Here is a 22,462-nt window from a genome sequence, read left to right as displayed (position 1 = left end):
TGCTGACAACTTCCTCCTCGCTCAAGTGTGAACAGGTAAATTTCATTTGCTAATGAAAATCAAACTCAATTAAAACTCGGCTTCCCTTTGTCCCTTTCTCTTTCTCCACGCCCCAGACGAGTATCAAGTTCCCCCATCCAGAAAAACCCAACTGAGGGCTCTTTTTTGGTGGGAGGCTTTCATGGCAGCCAAGAGCTCTCAGGGCGTCCTGGTGCGCTCCACCAAGTAAGAAGCCTCGCCTGCCAAGGCATCTCGGAGCAAAAACCAGGCTCGGGCAATTCCTTTAACAAAGGCCGTCTGCAGCCACCGTCCTCCAGTCCTGCCTGAGCTGACCTCTCTGGGCTCCTCCAGGGAAACCTGGGTGCCCCAGACAGAGCCTCTCCCACCTCCACCCCTGCAGTGCTCAGCTTGGCTCTTTTGCTCCAGGGGCCACTGCTGCCTGTGAAAGCAGTGGATGCTCTACCTTCCTCAGCCTAACCCACAAGGAGTCTGAGGGCAGAATTGTCGAGGCGATGGTGCCTCTCTACCGTCCTATAGGAATTTCCTGATATTGAAGGACGCGCGTGTACACACACACACATACACACACACACACAGGAGCACTCAGGAGGTCAGTCCCCTCTAGCTGGGCAGACAAGCGAATCTTGAACTTGCCGTTGGGAGAAAGAGGAACCCTGGGAATGTCTGTTGCGTGCTTGCAACAGCACACTGCAGTCTGCATTGCCTTCTGACCTTTTTAAATTATTATTATTATTACAGCAAGCCAGGTTTTTTTGGGGGGGGCATTAAACACTCAACTGGAATCACAAATGAATCTCCCTCAGCACAAAGGTGAGGAGGGAGTAGTATTCTTGCTCCGGAGTGAGTAAAAATTCTAACAACCCAGACCTTTACTTACTCACAGAGCTCAGTCTCCTTCTAGAAGCCACCCCCCACTGATATCTAACCAGAACATAGACACTTAAAAGCCCTGAAATCCAAAACAATGAGGGAGCCGCCAGGCTGCTTCCCTCTGAGTAATCACATCTTGAGCGTTTTAAAAATGAACAGGGAGATGAGGGGAACTAAGAAAAATCTCTGGACGATACGATCGCTGAAGGTTCAGCCTAAATCTCAGTCCAGCATTTCCTTGATGGGGGTGCCACTTGTGAGGAGCAGAGCCTGATTTGCAATGCATCCCCAAACCTGCCGCCAGCGCCTTCCAACCCAGACAAACCTGCTAGTGGCTCCTCGGGGGGACAAGACGAAATTTCCTCTCCCCCTTTTTGGTGAGGAAGGACCCAGTCGACTCTGGCAGTCCGCGTAGCTGAGGCCCTTCCTCTGCGCACGGGGCTCCGGGCTCCGGTAAAATGGGAGGGGAGGGAAGAATGTGGAGCTGGCCTTGGCCGCTGTGTGCACCAGCAGCCGCGCCATGGCCAGAGGTGAGCTGGCACAGGCGCTGGATGGTGGGGGCTCCCCACACTGTATTTTCGTTTTTCCGGGTCTGGCTGGAAAACAGAAGAAGCTCAAAGCTCCGGCCAAGAGCAGGGCGGAGGCAGGGAAGAAGAGTCGGTAAACACCGCCCCAAAAACTCCACGGAGGCAGCAAAAAATGCCGGGTAGCCAGAGCCAGAAACAAGAATTCCAAAGGAAAAAGGGAATTGAGAGTGAGGGGAGGTGGGCGATTGGGCCTTTTGCGGCCACCAGGATCTCCAGGCTTGCATGGAAGTTCTCACGCTGGCTAGACTGCAACTTTCAACTTGACCTTGGCCTCCAGCCGTGTCTGACCGTATGTGAAACCGCCCTGCAGTCCCCAGGAACTGGGGCCTCAAGCCCTACTCTGTCTCTTTGTCACTGTGTTTTACAATGCCACTCAGAGGGAAGGTTTAGGGAGAGCTGAAAGGGCCTGAAAGTCATACAAAATTCAAGTTCCTTCCCGAAGCCGGTCCCCGAGTCTGCCAGTGGCCAGCCAGGCAGCAGGTAAACTGGGGGCAAATCAATATTTACTGACAGCTGCTAAAATGTCAAGAGAGAAAGGGCACATTGGGTGTGTAGGGGACATGGGGGGGTCATAGACGGTTTTATTGGGCGACACTTACATTGGTCAGGGCAAACCCAGGATCTGGGCAGATAAAAGCCTGAGCCCAGCCACAATGGCCTGCCCGGAGCTTGCCGGAAGCCCAGGTGCCTAAGAGAACAGAGCAAGGGCGTGGTAGGTGCTGGTAAGCACAGTGTCCTGAGCTCAGGGCTGAGTCCACGGGCTGGGACCAGAGGGCAGGTCTCAGCCCTGCTGCTTACCAGTGCGCCCAGGGTGGGATGGAGCCCAGCGGCCCCTCCCAGCTCTGGTGTCCTCCTCAATGCACCCACTTTCACTTTGAGCGCTGGTTCTCCTTCTGGGCATCGGACCAGTTCAAGGCGCACAATCAGAAGTGGATGCGTTCCCAAAGCGGCAGCGGCAGCACCCCTGGAGTCCTTCACCAAAACGTGGCGGCTAGGAGAGGGGTCCGGACGTGGCTCCTCCGGTAGCAACATCTCACCGCCTCCCGGGGAAGGGTCTCATTTCCCAAGCACAGAGCAAAGGCTTCTCGGATGGAATCCTCGGGCAGAGGAGTACTGGGCAAACACGGTGGGCTGGGGGATCTCGCTCTCTCCTTTCCCAACACGGAGAGAAGCAGTGGGTTTCCAAGCTCCTGGAGAGTCAACGTTCAACCCAGGAGCTGCTCCCCTTCGCCAAAAGGGGCTGAGGCCCCGGCCCCGCTGGAAGGTCTCCTCTTAAACCCTGTCCAGGACAAGCCCGCTGGACTGGCGATGTGGGAGCCTGGGTGAACCGAAGGGTACGCACTCCAGTCTCTGCGGGCGGAGGAAGATTTGTTACTGCGCCAGAGCGAGGAACCCGCTGTACACTTGGGTGTGTGCATGTGAGTGTGCACATCCGTGTGCACTCGAGTGTGTGCGTGTGCGTGCGGGTCACTGGGGTGGGGGGTCATGATGAGTGCAGTTCTCTGGGCCTAAACGCAAAGCTATGACACTACGCGTCCTCCTCAACGCCGCACACAGCGAAGGAAGGGGGCTCCGAGACTCAGCCCAAGCCTTCCGGCGGCACGTCCGGGGGTCCCTCGGAGCCAGGCACGTCCGCAGGAACCGACCAGCAGCAAACGCCCCGGCCCCGTGGCCCTGAAGAGTAAAATCGCGACGCTGTGGATGCTGAAAGCACTGATAACCCCCAACACACACCCCCGACTAAGGTCTCGCTGCCTAAAGACGCGCGGATATCCGGAAAGCAAGCATCCCCGGAGGTCCCCCAGGAAACGCCCGGGCCCGGCCACCGGCAGGTTTACCTGACCTGTCCCCCAACGCCTCAGGTCGCAACCCAGAGGTCCCGGCCCCGCCTGCCTGCGCCGCCCCGGTCCCCACGGGAACAGAGGTAGGGCAGGGGGGCGGCGAGGGGGCCGCCCTTCCCTCCCGGCCCCGCCCGCCCGCCCGCCCGCCCGCGGCCCCCGCCTCTCCCCGGGGTAAATGGTGTGCGGCCGCGCGGCCGGCGCTGGCGCGGGCGCAGGGAACTGCGCGGGCAGCGGCGGGGACCGCGGGCGCACGGCGCGGAGCCGGCTTGGAGCCGCCCGCTTTGCATACGCCGTGGGCGGAGCAGGGGGGCCGGGCCAATGGGCGGCCGCCTGGCGCGACCCCGCGGGGCGCGATCCGCCCCCCTCGCTCGGGCCCCGGCCCCGCGCCGCGCGCTCTTCACTTCTTGGGGGCTTTTTAAAACAGCGCCACTGGGGTCTTCTCCATGCGGCTCGGGCTATGACAGCCTCCGTGCTCCTCCACCCCCGCTGGATCGAGCCCACCGTCATGTTTCTCTACGACAACGGCGGCGGCCTGGTGGCCGACGACCTCAACAAGAACATGGAAGGGGCGGCGGCGGCGGCGGCGGCAGCGGCGGCGGCGGCGGCGGCCGGGGCCGGGGGCGGGGGCTTCCCCCACCCGGCGGCGGCGGCGGCGGCGGCCGCGGGGGGCAACTTCTCGGTGGCGGCGGCGGCCGCGGCGGCGGCGGCGGCCGCGGCCAACCAGTGCCGCAACCTGATGGCGCACCCCGCACCCCTGGCGCCGGGCGCCGCGGCCGCCTACAGCAGCGCGCCTGGGGAGGCGCCCCCGTCGGCCGCCGCCGCCGCCGCCGCTGCCGCTGCCGCCGCGGCCGCCGCGGCCGCCGCGTCGTCCTCGGGAGGGCCCGGCTCGGCGGGCCCGGCGGGCGCCGAGGCCGCCAAGCAGTGCAGCCCCTGCTCCGCGGCGGCGCAGAGCTCGTCGGGGCCCGCGGCGCTGCCCTACGGCTATTTCGGCAGCGGCTACTACCCCTGCGCCCGCATGGGCCCGCACCCCAACGCCATCAAGTCGTGCGCGCAGCCCGCCTCGGCCGCCGCCGCCGCCGCCTTCGCCGACAAGTACATGGACACCGCTGGCCCTGCAGCCGAGGAGTTCAGCTCCCGCGCTAAGGAGTTCGCCTTCTACCACCAGGGCTACGCAACCGGGCCTTACCACCACCACCAGCCGGTGCCTGGCTACCTGGATATGCCGGTGGTGCCGGGCCTCGGCGGCCCTGGGGAGTCGCGCCACGAGCCCCTGGGTCTTCCCATGGAAAGCTACCAGCCCTGGGCGCTGCCCAACAGCTGGAACGGCCAAATGTACTGCCCCAAAGAGCAGGCGCAGCCTCCCCACCTCTGGAAGTCCACTCTGCCCGGTAAATGGCGCCCCCTTCCCAGCCCGGGTCTTCCGGCTCCGCTCCAGCTTCTCCGCTCGCGCCCGGGGTCACCCGGGTGCCCCTCTGCACTCTCCCTGGCCGGCCCTAGCATCTCTGCGCCCCTGGGAGCCTGACATCCCCCTTTCCCCTCCCCGGCTGGCTGGCGCTGACCACACTGCCCTCGGCGAAGCTGGCGCCCGGCCCTCCCTGGGTGAGGGGTGGCTGGGTGGGAGTTTGCGGGGACCCCGGTAGCTGCCTTCTCCCCGCTGCCCCCTTCTTTCCCAGCGCTTGACACCGACTTAAGAATGAGAGATGGACCCGAAAATGGTTCGCCAAACTCTCCCATTCCTTCTTTCAAAAAAACCCCACAAAACCAACGGGTTCCACTGCAGAGCCATCAAGTGTTGGGGCTTGGGGCGTCCAGGGCAGCCTGGAGCTAAGCTGTGGGCCGCTGGACCAGGCCACGGAGGGCAACGGGCACGCAAGTGTATGCAGGATGAGCCAGTCGTGGTGGTCGCTGGAGCCCGGGGCGACTTGCAGCGCAGACCTGAGCACCCCTCCTCACTGACTCTCCAGGCTCTGGCAGGAGGCCGGATTGTACTGCGCGTGGCAAAGAGCAGCCGGGCACCGCCACGCGGGTGGCTCGGTCGGCGCGGTGCGGGCGGAGCCCTGTGTAACTTGCCTTCTCCCCCTGTCTTCCAGACGTGGTCTCCCATCCCTCGGATGCCAGCTCCTACAGGAGGGGCAGAAAGAAGCGAGTGCCTTACACGAAGGTGCAGTTGAAAGAACTGGAGCGGGAATATGCCACGAACAAGTTCATTACCAAGGACAAACGGAGGCGGATATCAGCCACGACGAACCTCTCGGAGAGGCAGGTCACTATCTGGTTCCAGAACAGGAGGGTCAAAGAGAAAAAAGTCATCAACAAACTGAAGACCACTAGTTAATGGATTAAAAATGAAGGGACGGGGCAAGCTGGAGAAATGCCTCAGGACTCGAGGCTTGGCCCACTTGACGGTAGTGAGAAGAACTGAGAACGGGAACGAGAGACACGCGCGATGTGCTCTCTTGAGGGCGACCTCTTTCTCTCTAGCGGAACCTACAACTACTTTTACTACAGCTACTACTACTTTTTTGGAATTTTGCGAAACGGTGCATCTGCCAGTTCTCCCACCAACCCCACAGGACGGTTAAATGACAAACTCTAGGGGTCAAACGCCAACCCCCAAATATGCAATGGCAGACAAGTTATGCATTTACTGAGATCTTGTAAGTATTTATGTGACCGTTATATTTTAGGACACTATGTTAGACGGTAATAATCTGAACGCTGGTTACAAAAGCAAGCGAGAAGCTCTAGCAGACGTCTGATTGTCTTTCTTAAGTCGTCATCCCTTCTGCATGTTAAGTGCCTGCTCAGGTGAACCTTAGTGAAATTCGTATCATTGTATATTCTGCAAAAAAAAAAAAAATCCATGTATAGATTTAGAGGAGAGAAGAGAAGGTACTGAAAGAATGATCTTGGATTGTTTCTCACGAAGGGAGAGAGGAGAGAGAGAGAGAAGAGAGAGTGAGAGGATCGTTGGTCTTGGTAGCAGACACAACCAGCTGAACCTCTGAGGCTACAAGAGTTGGGAGTATCCTTTTGAGAATAATTTTTCCTTGCTTATCACAAGCATTTTTTGGTGGCACTTAGGCTCTATTTACTGTACCATTAGCAGTTTATTTCCTCAAGGATTTGGGATCTTAAAATGTAAATTTTCAGGGGCTCCATAGGATTCACTTAATGTCAGAACTCATGGAAGTTCTCACCCCAACATGATGGACACAATTCATATTTTTTTCACTTAAATTGACATTTTCCAATATTTGCTAAAACTTTGCTGGAGAAATATGCTTTTCTCTTTTCAAAAACTCAGCATGAAAACCATTACCCTGAAATATTTAGGTGTCTAAATTCTCCGTTTTAATCCATGAAGGGATTTGTGATTTTTCTTCGTTAACTGTGTCATGAAACCATATTAGAAAGTGTAGGGATTAATCTTCACAGCACACTTTTAATCAGTTATTTCAACCAGCACATTGGTTTTGTTCAATATTCACTATAAATGCTATCTTGTAAATAAAGACATTCAGCACACTGTGAAAATGTATTTGTGCACCTGCTTTTGAAATACTTCTGGTAAAAATGAAAAAAAAACTAACATCTATAGATACTGCTACAGTGGTATTAATTCTGGTAACAATATAGTCACTGCCATGAACATCTGAAGAAACACTCATTAGTCTCCTACGCTGAATGTGCACCACACAGAAAGAAAAGGAGCAGGTTTGTCTTAAACAAGCCAAGGACCATTCTTTTCTATTATTATTTAGCTTTTTTTAATGCTACAAATTATTTTAAGAAAAGGGAGAAATCCCTCATAATTAAGATCCTAAAAATTATAAGCGCTTTAAGGAGACTGAAGTGTCAGGTATCTTTAAAGGAGAGGGAGAGAAAGGAGGAAGAGATAGTATCAGTTCCCAGGCTCCCTTTGGAAAATGAAAACCAGTCGTGTAGCATCAGCAATGCCTAGGCTGCCGTATTTTAAAATCTGCTGTTGGGCCTGCATATGTCTTAGAGGGCAGGTTGTGATATTTGTTGAAATGACAGGACTAGGAAAGGCCTTAAACCTTGACCTTGAGGAAAAAAAGACAATTTGTGACCTTGACTTTTGACAGCTCATGAATTGGCCTCTGCTGGATTAGTAGATCAAGGGCGCCACCTGGTGTTGACAAACCTCCTTGTAATTCTTCAGCTACAAGGGAATCAAGAGCCCGAGCTCTTACCTCCTTGACTTGGTTTAGAGATTCAGTACTCATTTCTTTGGCTTCAGATGAAGCACATTTGAATATATGTAAATTATACATGTGCCTGTATATATGTGAATATATATCATATATGTGTATACATGTATACATTTGCATATTAGTGCTTGTGTGTGCTTGTATATATATTTGTAGAATCTGTACAGATATAGTATCATTAATTGCTGATGACCCAAGATATTGTAATTTAAAGTGATTTTCAGAGTGGAGGGACAACTTGTACTTTACTTGGTGAAACCTTGCCACTTTGCTTGGATGGCCAAGTTTAACTTCTCTCCCCAGCGGCTTGCCTGGTGTTCAATTTCCACAAGTCTGCTTTGAAAGCTGTACATTTCTGCCACAGTCTAAGAGGTGTTCTTAAGTATCCATTCTTTCTTGGCCCTCACCCTCCAAGGTGGCCCTGCCACCCTAATTGGAGCAACTGGGGTACCTTGCTGCCTCTAGGGTTCTAGAGTTACATTTCAGAAATTCAAAGAGATCTACTCCTTGAGAGGTCAATAAGGAGAACTTAAATCCCTCCTGTCTACCAAATGACCATCATATGGATGTGCAAGGAGAGTGATCCTGAAGGTGGGTGTTGCTCCAGGCTGTACAATCTTCTAGTGCCATGTGATTTGTAGGAGAAATAAATGTTTAATATTAACAACCTCCATCCAAACAATAATACTAAGTATTATATCTACTGTTTATTGACCCCTAACAACATGCTGGGTGCCATGTTCAGAGCCATAAATATCACCTATGTATGTTTTTATACTTAATACACCAGAAGGTAATGTGCTTTTGTCCGATCCATGCTACACCCGTATGTATTAAAATGCTGGTGGAGCCTGTGGCCTTGGGACACAGAATTTTGAGCTGCATATTAATTATGCTCTCTCCGTGAGATGAACACAATAGTGCATGGAAGAACAGGAGTTGGCATTTTATGGAAATAATATTGGTTGATTACAAATCTGGCGGAAGACTTGGAGCCACTTCCTGGAGGGAGAATTCGGGAAAAACCTCTCTAAAGCTGTCTCCAAAAAGGATGGTCTCACACACATGGATCGACTGGGCTTGGGAAACGCAGCCTTCCTTTGCCGTCCTGAGGATTTGCACCCCGAGATGGAAACCTCGCTTCAGAGCCACCTCCCCTCGCCTGGCCGCGGGGCGCTCTGGGGCTCATCGAGCTGGAGCCGCTGCAACCACTTTCTCCCAAGATGTTTAAAGCCGTGGAAATCCCCTCCACGCTGGATCAAGCTGTGTGCTGGGGAACAGCTCCGAAAGAGACTCTTCTGCTGCAGGGGGAGATTTCTCTCTCGATGTGAGAACTATTCTGAGCCTCAGGCCTAGGATGGAGGCCAACAGCAGCTCGGCCGGCCCGGCGCCTGGGGCACTGCCTTTTCCCAGTGATCACCCTGCAGGAACCCTGGGTAAAGTAGCAGGCCTCTCTCTCTCCCTCTCTCTCTTCCTCCCCTCCCCCCCATTTTTGAAACTGTAATAATGGAAGCGATCTCACATTCCCCCCACACACACCCTTGCAGTTCTACAGTGACTGCTGATAGTGTCAATCTCAGCGAACTCCCTTCTTATTTAAAATTTTTCATCCATCTACTGGAGATAGATCCAGATCTATTAGGGCGTGGATTATGATTCCCCAGTGCCCTAATACCAGTCTAAAATCTTCACACACACACACACACACACACGCTATCCAAGAGGACGCGGCCCTCTTCTTCGAAAAATAGGAAAATTCATGCCCGACAGACCCGTGGATAGTGATTGGAAACCTGCTTCCAGTATCTTTTTTCTAAAAAGGAAACTCCACTTGAATTTTTAAAAATTATAAATATGGGACCTTTAAAAAAAAAACCTTACCTTTTCCATCTGCTCTTAATACTGTCAAATTTATTACGTGATTTTAAGTGGATGATTGTAAAATGTCATTGTGCATTTCACTACTATTTATACCTGATCCAGACCTGAAGTCATCCGTTTAATTTGTAATTTTTTTAATAGAAAGGGAAAGGGAAAAAATATTAAAGGGGAAGGAAGAAAACAATTTTTAACGCAACTTTAATGAAATGATGTTTTAAAAATTCAGCACATGATAGCAAAATTCAGCTGGGGGTGATACATTCGGTTGACGGTCCTTAACGACACGAACTGCACTGTCCCATAATGTGTGCAGAACGCGCTGCTGCTCGCGTTCAAGGGTTTGGTGAAGATGCTGCCTCTCTGTGAATTCCCGGGTTAGGAGCCCAGCCTGGGGTTGCCCGGCTGCTAATTCCCAGAGCCACTGGGTTAGGAGGCGCCCTGCTGAATTTGGCGGACCTCTCCCGTGGAGACGCTGGGGGCTTGCTGATTTATGTGAATTCCTTTAAACGTGATCGAATGCGTGTCCGCAGCCCCAGACCTGGGGAATTCAGAGAAACGCGCGGCGAGTTGCCCATGTCCCATTTTTCATAAGCAAAGATGGAGCGTCAGCCGAAGGGCCTGGGGAGATTTATGCGCGAGTTTTAAGACAGGCACGCTAATTAAGTTTTCGTCGCTCGGCTCCCGGGTCAATAACCGGCAGCTTCGTTCTTCACAAAAATCCCCGCTCGGTGCTCGCGCGTCCACCCAGCGCCCACCCACGCCCGAGAGGTGCCTCCTGCTGCTGCTGCTTTTTAATTTTATTTTCAAGGAAAGGAAAAAAAAGGACGCTGCGCGCCGAAAAATCCTTCCGTGAAGGCTGCCCAGGCCTTGCCACAATGGATTTTATCTCTACCGGGCTCTGACGCGCGGCCCGCGAGCTGGATCTTCCGCGCAGAGACCGCGGCCGCGGCGTGGCGGAGATCGGCGAGCACCGGCCGCGCTCGCGTGCGCGGGGTGGATGCGTGGGAGAAGCACCGCTGCGGACTCGGACAGCCCCGAGGTCGTAGCGCAGGCGCGGCCCCACTCCTCCGCGCCTCTCGGCCTGGCTCGGATGGCTGGTGGGCAGGTCCGGGGCATGGGACGGGACCACGGCGGGCGCCGAGGCCCGGGAACCCGGAGACGCCCGCCCGCCCTGCGCACCCCAAAAGGCCGGGGCTGGGGCCGGTGCGGGTGGGTCTCCCGCAGTTTCAAGCTGACGTCACCGCAGGCCGCGAGGGCCTTCGCAGGGCTGTCGAGGCGTTGTTTGGTGAGCCCCAAGCGATTCAGAGGCAGGTTCTGTACGGGTGCCCCCTTCTCCGCCCCGCCCCGCCCTCCCCAGGAGAATAATCGGGTATTTAATCTCTCCCGGTCTTAATTCTTGGCAGCGTGGAAGGTGGTTTGCAACGGGAAATAAAACTTGACAGGAGCATTTTCTCTAAAAGGGGTTTTGAGACGGGCTGAAAAGAAACCGTGTTGTTCTCTCCCAAATACTTCCGCTTTCTGCGCCCGGAGTCGAGGGCGGGATGGGCTCCCGGAACGCCGAGAGCGAGCTGGGCACACTGGGCCACGTTGTGGATCTCGGCAGTCGAATCCGGACGCCGCGGGCAGCCGCCTTCTGCACCTGGGCCAGGGAGGCAGCCTCGGGCCTCGCTGCGCTCTGCGCCCCTGCGGCGCGGGGCTCGGCCTTAGGCCCCGGTGCGGGGGAACCTGGCACCGTTGGGCGCCGAGCTGGCACCCGGAGAAGTGCCCAGGCGCTGGCGGAGGTCACTGGGGGTCAGGCGAGAGAAAGAGGCTTTGGAGACGGCCTTACGCCGCTTGAGCCTTCTCGCTTGGGAATCGGGGACAGGAGCTCGCGAGGGAGGTGCTGGGAGCACAACTGGGGGTTTTGTTTGCCGGCCGCGGGCCTGCGGACCCTGCAGAAAACGTAGGGGGAATGGGGTGAGCCGCGCAGTATGCGTGGGTTGCCCGGGCTGCCTCTGGGTAGAAGAGGCTGAAGACAGCCGCGGCGCGCTCCCGGCGGCCCAGAGGGCGCTTTCCTCTTGGGCTGTAAAGGTCAAGTCCTCGGCGTCACCGCCGCCTCCATGGTCAGGGCCGGCCCCGCCAGCCGAAGGAAAGCAAAAACGTTCAACCGGCGAGGCGGTCACGCTGCCGCCAGCGCGTTCTGCTCGCCCAGGCCTCGCACACGGGGGAGGCAGGGCTCCCGACTCCCTTCGCTCCTAGCCCTGTCGGAATAGAGTGCCCGCAGCCAGCGATGGCCCAGGCCGTGTCCTTGTCCCGAAAGGGTGAGATGTGCCCCGGTCCAGGAGAACATGGAGCCACCAGAGGCCTGGTCGGGACGAGAGGGCCCGCCAGCGAGTCCGGGGGTCTGGGTCCGGCAGGAACGAGGGGGGGCAGGCAGAGCCAGAGGGCGGGGAATAGTACAGGAGAGCAAAGCCCCTGCTGGGTAGTCGTGGAGCTCAGCCCTCTTTCGGGGCCCCTGTAGGCCTTGGATGAGACCATATTATCTCCAACCTATTTTGCCGCCTGAAATCTGCACTGAGAAGTGAGGTGGACCCTGGCAAGGTAAAACTCCCGGTTCCTGGGCCTTGAGACCGGCTCTCTGCACTCCCCAGAGGCGGGAGGCCCTTGCCCGAGTGTCCCTATTGAAGGTCTGCGCGCCTCGCCCAGCGGTAAAGAGCGAAGCCTGCTCTGCCTCTGAGCCTATGGCTCCAGGTGAACCCGAGAGGACCTTGTGAAGCTCTTCCTTCCTCGAGTGGGAAGCTGGCCTTTACCCCAAGGGTTGCGTGGGGGCTGAGAGCTGGAGGGATCCCTCTGGAGTGGGTACGGTCAGCACTGTCTGGCAGGGGGTGGGGGGCGGGGGCTGCTCCCCAGCCTGGAATGTGAGCTGCCCCAGGAGGCACTGGGCTGGGAGCGTGGGGGCATCCTGTGAGCCACAGCGGTGGGGATGGAGGAGCCAGGACCGCAGCCAAGCTCCTGGTTGGGCCATTGTCTTTTGTCCTCTTTATGGCAGAGGTTGGTGGCTGGGGAAACCCGTTTCGGCCGAAGTTGCAGGGAGAATGGAAGGCAGCTGGTGGGAACCAGGATTTCACCCTTCCACACCCCCCCACTCCCTTCCCCATTTGTTCCCACTCTTTAGGAAAAAATAAATAAAATCTTCTCTAATAAGTTGGAGCAAATAAAAATAAAAATAGTTCTCTCTTCTCCCGTGAGTTGGAGACCCACCAAACCGACTGATTGGCCAGGCACTTGAGCCCTGTGCCCCAGCTCCCAGTGGCCAGAAGGAAGGTCTTGACTTTTTCAGATGTTTAAGGGCATTGAATGACGATTGAACTTGCTCCTCAGACCGAGAACCCACCATGAGGTCAAGTTCAAGGCATTACCTGTTCCTGTGTTTTTTTTTGGGGGGGGTGGAGTAGGGGAGCCATGGGTGGAGATGAGGGGCCTCCATAAAGGGGTATAGGAGCCCTTACTCCACCTGGCAGTGAGGAGAGAAGATCTGGTGTTTTATTGGAGCCTCAGCATTTGGGCAGGGTCTGGAAATGTGATGGCTTGATCGTGATCAACCATGCCCCAAGAACAGACACTGGGCTGTCTCAGGCAACCCATGTCCCCAGCTCACCAAAGCAGTCAGATGCACCCACAGGACACCTCCACATGGAAGGAGACATTCCCTTAATGGTGGCCTGGACTCCAACCTCCTGGAAGGACTCTGTAGCTGTTTTCCCCCTAGGGCTTCCAGCTGCCTGCTGCACCTGTATACAGTATGGTCCCTAGGGCTGAAATAGTCTTGTGTTTCGCTTTCTCGAAAGAGTGCCACATTTGATAATAGGAAAATAAGAGGCAGAACACTGATGGTGCTCGAGCAAGCCACGGAGAAACAACTAGAAGCTTTGTGGGCTTAGATTTGGTCTAGTGGGCAACAACTCCCCCCCCCCCCCCGCCCAGGCTAGTTACCACCAGGGATCACCCAGCCAGAAAAGCGGGAGATGGGTCAGGAAGAGGAGGACATGTAGTTGAGGGAGGGAGAACAGACAGACAGGGTACAGTGTGGGGTAGCGTAGTCCAAAGAAGGAAGTGGGAGACCTGGTCCAGGTCTCTGAGGGAGGCCAGACGCAAGGGACAGTCAAGACTCTAACAGCCACACACCCCCCACCCCCAGTACTGGGTGCCTAGGAGACATCATAGGTGGCAAGAGGCCCCAGCATGGAAGTCTTGCAGCACAGAGGCAGGTTGAGAGAGGAGCCGCAGGCGGACAGGCCTGGTGTGAGGAGGAGTGGCCAGTGGGAACAGCGCTGGCATTGACATTCACACTATGGACCTCACTCTGGGCATTCAGGGGGCTCCAAGTGCAGGCACAGGGGACTCTGGATTCTCAGATTCCAGGGACAAGGAGCAGCTGCTGCCTCCTAACGCAAGGAGAGGGGAGGGTGGCCTAGCAGCCTCGCTAGTTGAGGTGGTTGAGGCTGGGCATGCTCCCCCACGAGCCGCAGCTTGGTCCGTCCAGGAAGCCAGAAGATGTTAAGCTGCCCATCAAGTGATGTACCTCGCTGCGCACCTCCTTCGAAGGACTGTGCTGGAAACGCCCCCGGCACAATTGTGGAGACCGGGGGTGAACCTTGCCTGGAGTGCGCCCTAACTGCTCCGAGCCCACTCTTTCCGGACTTCGCCCGCCTGCGAGCCCACCGCTGCTGGGACCCCTCCGGTTGCAAGAAGAAACGGAGGAGGCGGCAGACGCGCCTGGACACACTTTATTCCGGGATTCTGCCTGGAATGCCGGGCGCATGGATCAGAGTCCTCGCCGGGGCGTACTCAGCCGGCGGAGGATGGTCCGAGAGGCGCTGCACAACCCTCCCCCTCGCCGCCGTGTCCAACCCTTAGGGCCAAATCAGACCGAGTCTCGCCCAGGCTTGGTCTGTTTTGCTGACCAAATCTCCTTGTTAGCCGTTTCCGCCTGACAAGGCTGGCGCGAATGCCGGCCTTCTCCTCTCCCGGTGGCCACCTCCAAGCGCTGCGCGGGGAGCGACCGGGCCCGGCCCCGCCGAGGGCTGCCTGGACCTTGAAGTTTGGAAAAACAAGGAGATTGGGCCCGGATCCCTCCTCCCTTCTGCAGAGACACACACGCACCGTCAGGCCGCCGCCACTTCCTGCCTTTGTTTTTCTTCCTCCAAACATTTTTGGCCTCTTGCATTACCCGCCGTGGGGCTCCGGGTGGACGATGAAAGGAAATAGACGCCGCAGACTGTTTTCTGGAGATGGCCCTGCGTCGTGCAACTCCTGAGAAAGAGCAGCTCATGGGAAATCAGTCTCCAGGGCCAATGTCACAGCCTCGCCTGCCGCGGCCTCTGCAAGAACTGCAACTCGGACTTGGCCTTCCGGGGCGGCCTCAGCCCCCAGCCGGGTCTTTCCCAGGGCCCTGGGTGCTCAGATTGGCTTCTTGAGCCTCCTGCAAAGCCAAAGAATCAATTAGGCTCAAAGCAGTGTCAAAACCGGGGACCGGCAGCTCCGGCTTCCCTTCGTCCCCTAGATTTGGTCGGATCCTCAGGGCTGCGCGCACCCCCTAACCCCGGCTGCCTGCCTGGGGTACATTCTCACACGGCCAATGTACTGTCCGCCGAGTGGCGCAGAGGACTGGGGATCCGAGCACCCCCTCCTTTGGTCCCTGCATCAGGCCTTCTGCTGGCTTCAAAAGCCTCTTTGCTGGTCCTTCTTCACGGCAGCGCCCCCACACGCCCCGTTCCAGGCTGCAAGTCCCTGCGGGCACCCCGCTCGGGAACAGCCTACGGAATCGCCCTGCCAGCCGCTCCCCAAGCGCCTTCCTCCGCTCCCGCGTTGCCTCGGGAATTGGCCTTGTCTTCCGCGCATACCCATGGGAAACCGACCAAACAGCACTCTGCGGCTTGCTCCTTGAAGGGGCCGTGGGGAGCCGATGCGATGCGGAGCGGCGTGCACCCCCTTACCGACCTTTCGGCGGGGACCCCCTCTTTCTGGCGCACCGGACCTAATTAGAAGAGGGGCTGCACTCAGCCGGGGCAGGCTACCGCGGCCAGTCTGCTCAGGCACAAGCTGAAGTTGACTGCCAAAACTGCTATAAAACCGCAGGTCTGTCTAGAACTGTTTTCGGTTCTCCTAGACGCCCCCCGGGCTCAATTACGGTCTTAAAAGCCCTAATACAAGTGCAAGAATTTGTTTGCCTTCACCCAGGGGCGGGGCGAGCCCTGCAATGGTGGCGCCTTTGTTATGGCAAACTCACTGAAACCCCTCATGCATTCCTTTTGTTCGAGGGTAGGGGTGGCAAGGACTGGGTGGGCTGCTGAGATTGAGCTTGGGGTAGCCCAAATCAAGCCAGGGGACAGCGCCAACACTGCTGGTTGCAACCTCTTTTCCCCCTTTTGAATTATTTCTCTCCAAGACAGAGATTCTGTGCAACATTCTGCCTCCTTGGTCGCTGCTGGAAATACAAGTCCTCCCCCCCCCCCCCACTGCAGGGCGATCTTGTAATTATGATTCCCAGCTTTAGGAGGTCTTAAGCCACCCCTCCCCAGCAACCTTCCCTCCCACTGCTCAGACCCTCTCTCTTCCAAGCCAGGCTAGACAAATAGGTCCGGATGAAGAAGCACAAATAATTTCAAGTTCCGCTCTAAGGGATTCGAGGGCCCTCAAATAAAGTTCTTGAAACATATCCCGAATAAAGGAGTTCATTAACCCAATGTGTGTGAGCGGCTTGGTTTTTGAAAAGCACCCCCTGTAAGAGAGGAGGGGATGGAGAGCAGGGAGGACCACATAAACATTCATGCTAATAAATTAGTTCACTACAGAGTCATTATTCGATATTATTGATATTTATAGTGGGCATTCAAATGCAATAGTGAGCCATTATTTGGAGAGAATACATAAGAATATTTCCAGTATAATACAAGATCAGATTTGTTATTGAGTCAGTTACAGTCAGCTCAGCAATAAATAAATAAATCGATGCTGACACTTAAATACCCAAGATCTTAGAGTTTATACTCTAAATCTCCCCAAGATATGTAAATACCTTGGGCTATTTCCTGCGAGGGGAAAGGGAAAAGGTTACCCTTGATCACGTTGTGACTTTCCTTCAGGGACCCCCTGCCCCCCAGCTGCTGGCCCTGCCTGGCTGCCCTGCACTTTCTCCCTCCCCTTGCTTCCTCCAGATTTGTCTCCTTCAACCCTGTAGAGAGCGAGCATTACTTTGCTGTTTTCATTTTTCCTTTCTCTCCTCTTTCTGAGAAAGCTGGTTGCATCTTTAGCTCAAATCTTCCCTAGGCACCTTGTCACCTAAGGTATGTCAAACTGGGGGCGTCTCTCTCTCTCTGTCTTTCAATCTCTCTCTCTCTCTGGCTTCGTGTCCCTTCCAGGGAGTGAGTGGCAGGAAAGGCGAGGCTCCAAGTCTGACTTTCTACCTTGTACACCTCTGTCTTTCACTCTCAAGCTTTGCAAGGAAGAAGAGGAGGCGGGTTTATCCCTCTCTCAGCCAGGGCTCCTTGCTCATCAGCAACCCCCCCCAACCCCGCCTTGCCGCCCCCTTTCTCCCCCACAGCCCTGGAGCAACCTGGCGGACCCCCCACCCACCCCAAAGGTGCAGCATACCCAGGAGAAGTCTCCTCGGATGTCAGCGCCTCTAAAGCGGCCCCCGGCGCGCCTCAACTGCGCGGTGTCCGACGCCTCCGCCGCAGAAGACCAGACAGGCGTGCGGACCGGGGAGCGGCGGCGCAGCCCCGCGCCTGGGGCTCTGCCCAGCCACTGCGACCCCCCGGCCGGCGGCGAGAAGAGGGGGGGTCTCTCCAAGGGCAAGGGGTGGGGTGGGGGAGGCAGGCAGGGCGGATGAAGGGAGAGGTGGATCCCGGGTGAGACGAAGGCCCTTCCGGACCCTGCGGATCATCGACAAGCCACGAGGGGAAGCCGCCCGGCTGTCGGCGGTTTAGGGACGGAAGGCACTAAAGCGCTTCGGAAGTGACCATGAATGCGAGCGTGTAATCAAGTCACCGTGCAAATCGGACAAGCCACGAGGCGGGCACATCCACGGCGAACCCTGGCCCCGAACGGGGTCGGCGACAGAGGCGCTCCCCTAAGCAAGCTAGTGCGAGAGGGGGTTGCGGACGCGAACCTCGCGGAGAGCAGACGGCGAGACCACCGGGCTTCCACCTGGCCACCCCAACGCCAGCCCCGGACGTGCCCCGTCCTCCCGGACGATGGGGGTGGGGGCCGGGGCGGGGCGGGGGGGGGGCGCGAGTCGCGCTCCCACCGCCCTTGGCGCCCTGGAGGCTCGGGCCGTGCCGCTGAGCGCCGCGACCTGCACGGGGCGCACCGCGGCCTCGCCGCGCGCCGGGAGGCCCCCCAGCCAACATGAGTTACACCGGCGATTACGTGCTTTCGGTGAGAACGCCGAGTGACGATCTGTTGCTTCCCCTGAGGTGGCTACAAAGAAAGGAAGCCGGGCAGGGAGGGGAGGGAAAGAGGGAAAAAAAAAAAAAAAAAAAGGAAAGGGGGAGAGGGAGGGAGAAAAAAAAAAAAAGGCCGGGACTAGCTCGCAGCTTGTCAATTTCAACATCGGGTCACATGACCAGCACCTCCCTGCTAAGGATGGGGATAGATTTCCACGTCAGCCTACGTCTCCAAATTTCTACTTCACGGATCCGCTTCAAAGAGGCAGCTGCAGTGGAGAATCATGTTAAGCTCGGCTACTGCGGAGCGCCCAAGGTAGCCAATGATGGATTTTGATGAGCGTGGTCCCTGCTCCTCTAACATGTACTTGCCAAGTTGTACTTACTACGTCTCGGGTCCAGACTTCTCCAGCCTCCCTTCTTTCCTGCCCCAGACCCCGTCTTCGCGCCCAATGACATACTCCTACTCCTCCAACCTGCCCCAGGTCCAACCCGTGCGCGAAGTGACCTTCCGGGAGTACGCCATTGAGCCGGCCACTAAGTGGCACCCCCGCGGCAATCTGGCCCACTGCTACTCCGCGGAGGAGCTCGTGCACAGAGACTGCCTGCAGGCGCCCAGCGCGGCCGGCGTGCCCGGCGACGTGCTGGCTAAGAGCTCGGCCAACGTCTACCACCACCCCACCCCCGCCGTCTCCTCCAATTTCTATAGCACGGTGGGCAGGAACGGCGTGCTGCCGCAGGCGTTCGACCAGTTTTTTGAGACTGCCTACGGCACCCCGGAAAGCCTCGCCTCCTCCGACTACCCCGGGGACAAGAGCGCCGAGAAGGGGCCCCCGGCGGCCACGACGACCTCCGCGGCGGCGGCGGCGGTGACGGCGGCCACGGGCGCGCCAGCAACTTCAAGTTCGGAGAGCGGCGGCGGCGGCTGCCGGGAGGCGGCGGCGGAGAAGGAGCGGCGGCGGCGCCCGGAGAGCAGCAGCAGCCCGGAGTCGTCTTCCGGCCACACTGAGGACAAGGCCGGCGGCTCCAGTATGTATACAGGCAGCGCCCTGCGCTTTGCGAAAGGGGAGTTGGAAATCTAGCGCAGCGCCGCTGTTAAATTTTTATATGCTGTTTTATAAGCATATAAGGTTTATGAAGGGCCTTTAGGTTTCCCCCCAACAAAACTTTGTTATAAAAGGCGGGATCACGTGGCGAGTGCTGAAATTGGCCGTGAAATACCCACCGGCCAAAGCATGCCTGCAAAAAAAAAAAAAAAAAAAAAAAAAAAAAAAAAAAAAACCAACAACTCCCTTTCCCCCTTTTTTTCCTTTCCCAGCTCCCGAAGCCCGGCAGCTGCGCGCCGCCCGGGGCCGGCTGCAGGCTGGGGAGCCGGCGGTGGGCGCCCGCGAACTCCCCCTGGCCCGCCGCGGAGCGGGGGCCGTGGAGAGCCAGGTAATCCGGAGGTTTTTATAAAAGCCATGTGTGGCGCGGAAACTGTAGCCCCGGCCCGCGACTCAAAGGCTGCGCTGTCGGGCGGCGGCGCTGGGAGCTCACTGCCCAGAGAGAGCAGCCCTCTCCGCGGCAGCAATATATTAAACGAAACAAATTAACCCAAAGTTGGCCTTTTTGTCCAAAGGAAGCCATTTTCCGCTGGCGCTGTGGCAATTACGTGCTGCCTTCTGTCTTGCTGCATGTTACTTAGCAATTGTTATCCAATCTGTCAAAAGCAGAATTTTTTGGTCTTGTAGGCTGTTGGTTTTTTTTTTTCTTCTTCTTCCTTTTCTTTTAAGAGGGGATAGTGAAGCCTGCTCGCCCTCTTCCCTCCATCCCATCCAAAGTAGCACACCCCCCTCCCTGCCCTGCATTCGGGCCAGGGGACCCTCGCGGTGCTCAGCAGAGGCCCGGCGTGGGGGCCCCCGCTGTCACCACCCGCCCCCGGGGAGCCCACAGGCCGGCCGCCGAGCCAGTGGCCAGGATTCAGGCTCCACAAAGACCCGCCGGCCTCCCCAGATGTTACCGAGGGCCCAGTCACGGCCGCAACAGGCAAATACTGGGGCTGGGGCCGGCTTTACTGCCTGCGGAGCGGGCGGCCCAGGTGCTGGAAGGTGAAATGTCCGCGGGCGACTGTTTGTTTAGTCTGGCGGGGTGGGAGCCGCAACCCCCACTCGGCGGCTCTCAAAGCCGGCTGCAGCTTTGCGAGGAGCCCTCTTTGCTGCTCTGGGGCCAGCGGGAGCAGCTTCCCCCGGGGCCTCTGTGGGAGCTGGCTTTTATCTGGGGCACAGCCTGGGACTACAACTTGCCCCAATCTGCAGCAGGAGTCGCAGGGCAGGGGCCTGGGAAGACCTGGAGGGGGCTTGGGCTGAGCCCTCAGTCCATGCCTTGGGGTGCCGCCCCCAAGGCCTGGCTCGCCTGGCTCACCCGCCTGCTTTTCTCCTTCCTAGGTGGCCAACGCACCCGCAAGAAACGCTGCCCCTACACCAAGTACCAGATCCGGGAGCTGGAGCGGGAGTTCTTCTTCAGCGTCTACATCAACAAAGAAAAACGCCTGCAGCTGTCCCGCATGCTCAACCTCACCGACCGCCAGGTCAAAATCTGGTTTCAGAACAGAAGAATGAAGGAAAAAAAAATTAACAGAGACCGTTTACAGTACTATTCAGCCAACCCGCTCCTCTAAGGCTCCCGCAGGCTGGAATTGGGTGGGGGGATGCAGACACAGGAGATAAAATGCAAGATTTTGCCCTTGACTAGGTCAAGCCACGTGGTGACTGTTGAAGAAAAAAAAAAAAAGGTGTTCAAGAGCGGGGAGGCTACCCAGAGAATAGCCCAGCAGGAGGGGCCTGGGACTGTCTCCGTTAGGTTCTTGGTGGATTAAGATTCCTGAGAAGAATCGAATTCTGAGTTGTGCATCATGGAGAATGAGCGGTTTGGGGACCCGTGGTGGTTCAGTCTTGGAGCCTGTGGAGCATTGGGCTGGGTGTGGTCTCCAGTGAGGACTGGGCCCCCTGCCAGGCCCCCTGGAGGCCGGCCCCCTCCCCCAGGACCCTCCACACAGGAGCTGCCCACCCCCAGGACCCCTGCGTCAAAAGGCTATGTGCTCTCTCTGCTACTCCGGTTCAGTGTGGGGACAGGGGTGGGAGGAAGGGGGAGGATTCCTAGAGACCGGGAATGGGGCTGTTTCCAAAGCCAATGTGAAAGGCAGCTGGACCAAGAGGTGGCTGTGAGGAGGGAGAGGGCTACAGATTCCTGAGTGCAAAGGATCTCCCATTCCAGGTGGTCTCTCTGCCTCCTGCCCCCAACCCAGCTGCCCACCGCACTGTCCTGGGCCTGAGCTGCGAGTGGCCGCCTCCAGCAGTCCACTTGGCTTTGCTTCCTACCAAGCAGGGTCTTGGTCCCAGCCTGCATCCCAGGCCCAGCGCTTGGTTGCAGAGCAGGCTGCTGCCAGAGGCTATGCCTAGGCTGCTGGCCCTGGTCGCGAGCTCTGCAGGCTGCGGCCGTTCGGCAAAGCCTGTACCACACTTAGCGAAGCTTGGATTTTCTTGGTGTCCGGCAGGAGAGCAGCAGGCCTGGCCAGCAGGTCCTAGGCCATGGCTATGAGGCACTTGGGTCCCTCCAAACATCCAGTTCCAGTGCTGTGCTCGGCCCTCACTGGCTCCAGAACTGAGCTCGGAATCTTCCGACCACCTTTGAAGAGCCTGAGAGTGATTTGGAATTATTTTAAAAGATAAATATTATATTATATATATATTTCCCTGAAGGAACCAAAGCGAATTTTAAAAGATGCAATGTAGAGAGGGGGGGAAAAGATGATGAGAATATTTAAAGGCTCTATCTGTTTACAGTGTTCCACGATTAAACTCGCTCACTGCTAAGAATATTTGAATGTACGCTTCATACAGGGATGGTGTTCAAAAGACTTGTAAATAAAGGAACCATAGCCTATTTGGGTTGGCTGTTTTCTTTTGTCATTCATTCGTTGATTTCCTTTGGGGCAGGAAGGGGTCCAGGAGGGTCTTTTTCATCTCTTGCGGCATTTGGAAAGCGTTAAGGGGGATGCGTGGAGGCGGTTTGGGACTTCATCTGGGAAAGCCAGCACCCTCTCACTGAATGCCCTCTGCCCCCCTATGCTAAGAAATGTCCGCTGGCTCTGTTGGGAGTGGGAGTGTCAGCTGGTGCCCAGTTCTGACCCACCGTGTATGTCACAGCGTGCACACAGGCGATATGGTACAAGGAAAATAAAGACGGTGGAGACTGGAAACGTGAGTGTCATCAGTTGCTGGTGTGACATTCCTCTCCCTGCTGGTCCGTTGCTGCCAAATGTCTGCCCCCCCCATCATCCACTGACTAGGAAAGGGCAGGTGACCAAGCTCCCAAGGGGGCCAGAAGGTGGCTGAGTCAGGATTTCACTGCAGTGCAACTCAGGTTTAGGAAGCCAAGGTACTTGGCCCTTGTCCTTGTGGGAAGTGGGATCCATGGATGGGTTCTCTCGGGGCTGCCAGTGGAGCTCAATTTGCTCAAACTGACCTCGACCCTGGAGAAGGCCGTGGGGCCTGTGGTGACCAGTGGGCCTGACCCTGGGCTGCCCTGCTCACCTGTGCACCGGGAAGCATTCTGGGGGTGCC

At 56.9% G+C, this 22,462-nt stretch overlaps 2 protein-coding genes and 1 long non-coding RNA gene across 7 annotated transcripts; 2 read left to right on the top strand and 1 right to left on the bottom strand.

Moving 5' to 3' along the window:
- Positions 1-3,508: 3,508 nt before the first annotated feature.
- On the top strand, positions 3,509-6,919 carry HOXA13 (homeobox A13). Its single transcript, XM_017344400.4, has 2 exons — positions 3,509-4,707; positions 5,410-6,919. The coding sequence occupies exons 1-2, from the start codon at positions 3,777-3,779 to the stop codon at positions 5,652-5,654; spliced, it is 1,176 nt and encodes a 391-aa protein (XP_017199889.2). The 5' UTR covers positions 3,509-3,776; the 3' UTR covers positions 5,655-6,919.
- A 7,264-nt stretch (positions 6,920-14,183) lies between these two features.
- On the bottom strand, positions 14,184-17,901 carry LOC138845803 (uncharacterized). Of its 4 annotated transcripts, none has more exons than XR_011382968.2 (2): positions 17,068-17,901; positions 14,184-14,896 (listed from the first exon to the last, which is right to left on the bottom strand). It is a non-coding gene; the product is annotated as an uncharacterized LOC138845803 (long non-coding RNA). The 4 variants fall into 4 exon arrangements; XR_016222574.1 differs by lacking the exon at positions 17,068-17,901 and adding an exon at positions 15,318-17,034; XR_016222576.1 differs by lacking the exon at positions 17,068-17,901 and adding an exon at positions 15,333-17,034.
- Positions 17,902-17,990: 89 nt separating this feature from the next.
- Positions 17,991-21,782, top strand: HOXA11 (homeobox A11). Of its 2 annotated transcripts, XM_017344301.4 has the most exons (3): positions 17,991-18,890; positions 19,180-19,295; positions 20,285-21,782. In XM_017344301.4, the coding sequence occupies exons 1-3, from the start codon at positions 18,185-18,187 to the stop codon at positions 20,456-20,458; spliced, it is 996 nt and encodes a 331-aa protein (XP_017199790.3). In that variant the 5' UTR covers positions 17,991-18,184; the 3' UTR covers positions 20,459-21,782.
- Positions 21,783-22,462: the final 680 nt, after the last annotated feature.

The sequence above is a fragment of the Oryctolagus cuniculus genome, chromosome 16, assembly GCF_051225735.1.
Source record: "Oryctolagus cuniculus isolate XC-2025 breed Fujian yellow rabbit chromosome 16, ASM5122573v1, whole genome shotgun sequence".
In the NCBI taxonomy this organism is placed as follows: domain Eukaryota; kingdom Metazoa; phylum Chordata; class Mammalia; order Lagomorpha; family Leporidae; genus Oryctolagus; species Oryctolagus cuniculus.
This window is presented reverse-complemented; position numbering and strand designations above follow the sequence as displayed.

Coding starts and splice junctions, on each gene's coding strand:
- HOXA13 (XM_017344400.4), top strand. CDS start 3,777: ATGACAGCCTCCGTGCTCCTCCACCCCCGCTGGATCGAGCCCACCGTC. Junction 4,708..5,409: donor CTGGAAGTCCACTCTGCCCG/GTAAATGGCGCC, acceptor CCTGTCTTCCAG/ACGTGGTCTCCCATCCCTCG.
- HOXA11 (XM_017344301.4), top strand. CDS start 18,185: ATGATGGATTTTGATGAGCGTGGTCCCTGCTCCTCTAACATGTACTTG. Junction 18,891..19,179: donor GGACAAGGCCGGCGGCTCCA/GTATGTATACAG, acceptor TTCCTTTCCCAG/CTCCCGAAGCCCGGCAGCTG. Junction 19,296..20,284: donor CGGGGGCCGTGGAGAGCCAG/GTAATCCGGAGG, acceptor TCTCCTTCCTAG/GTGGCCAACGCACCCGCAAG.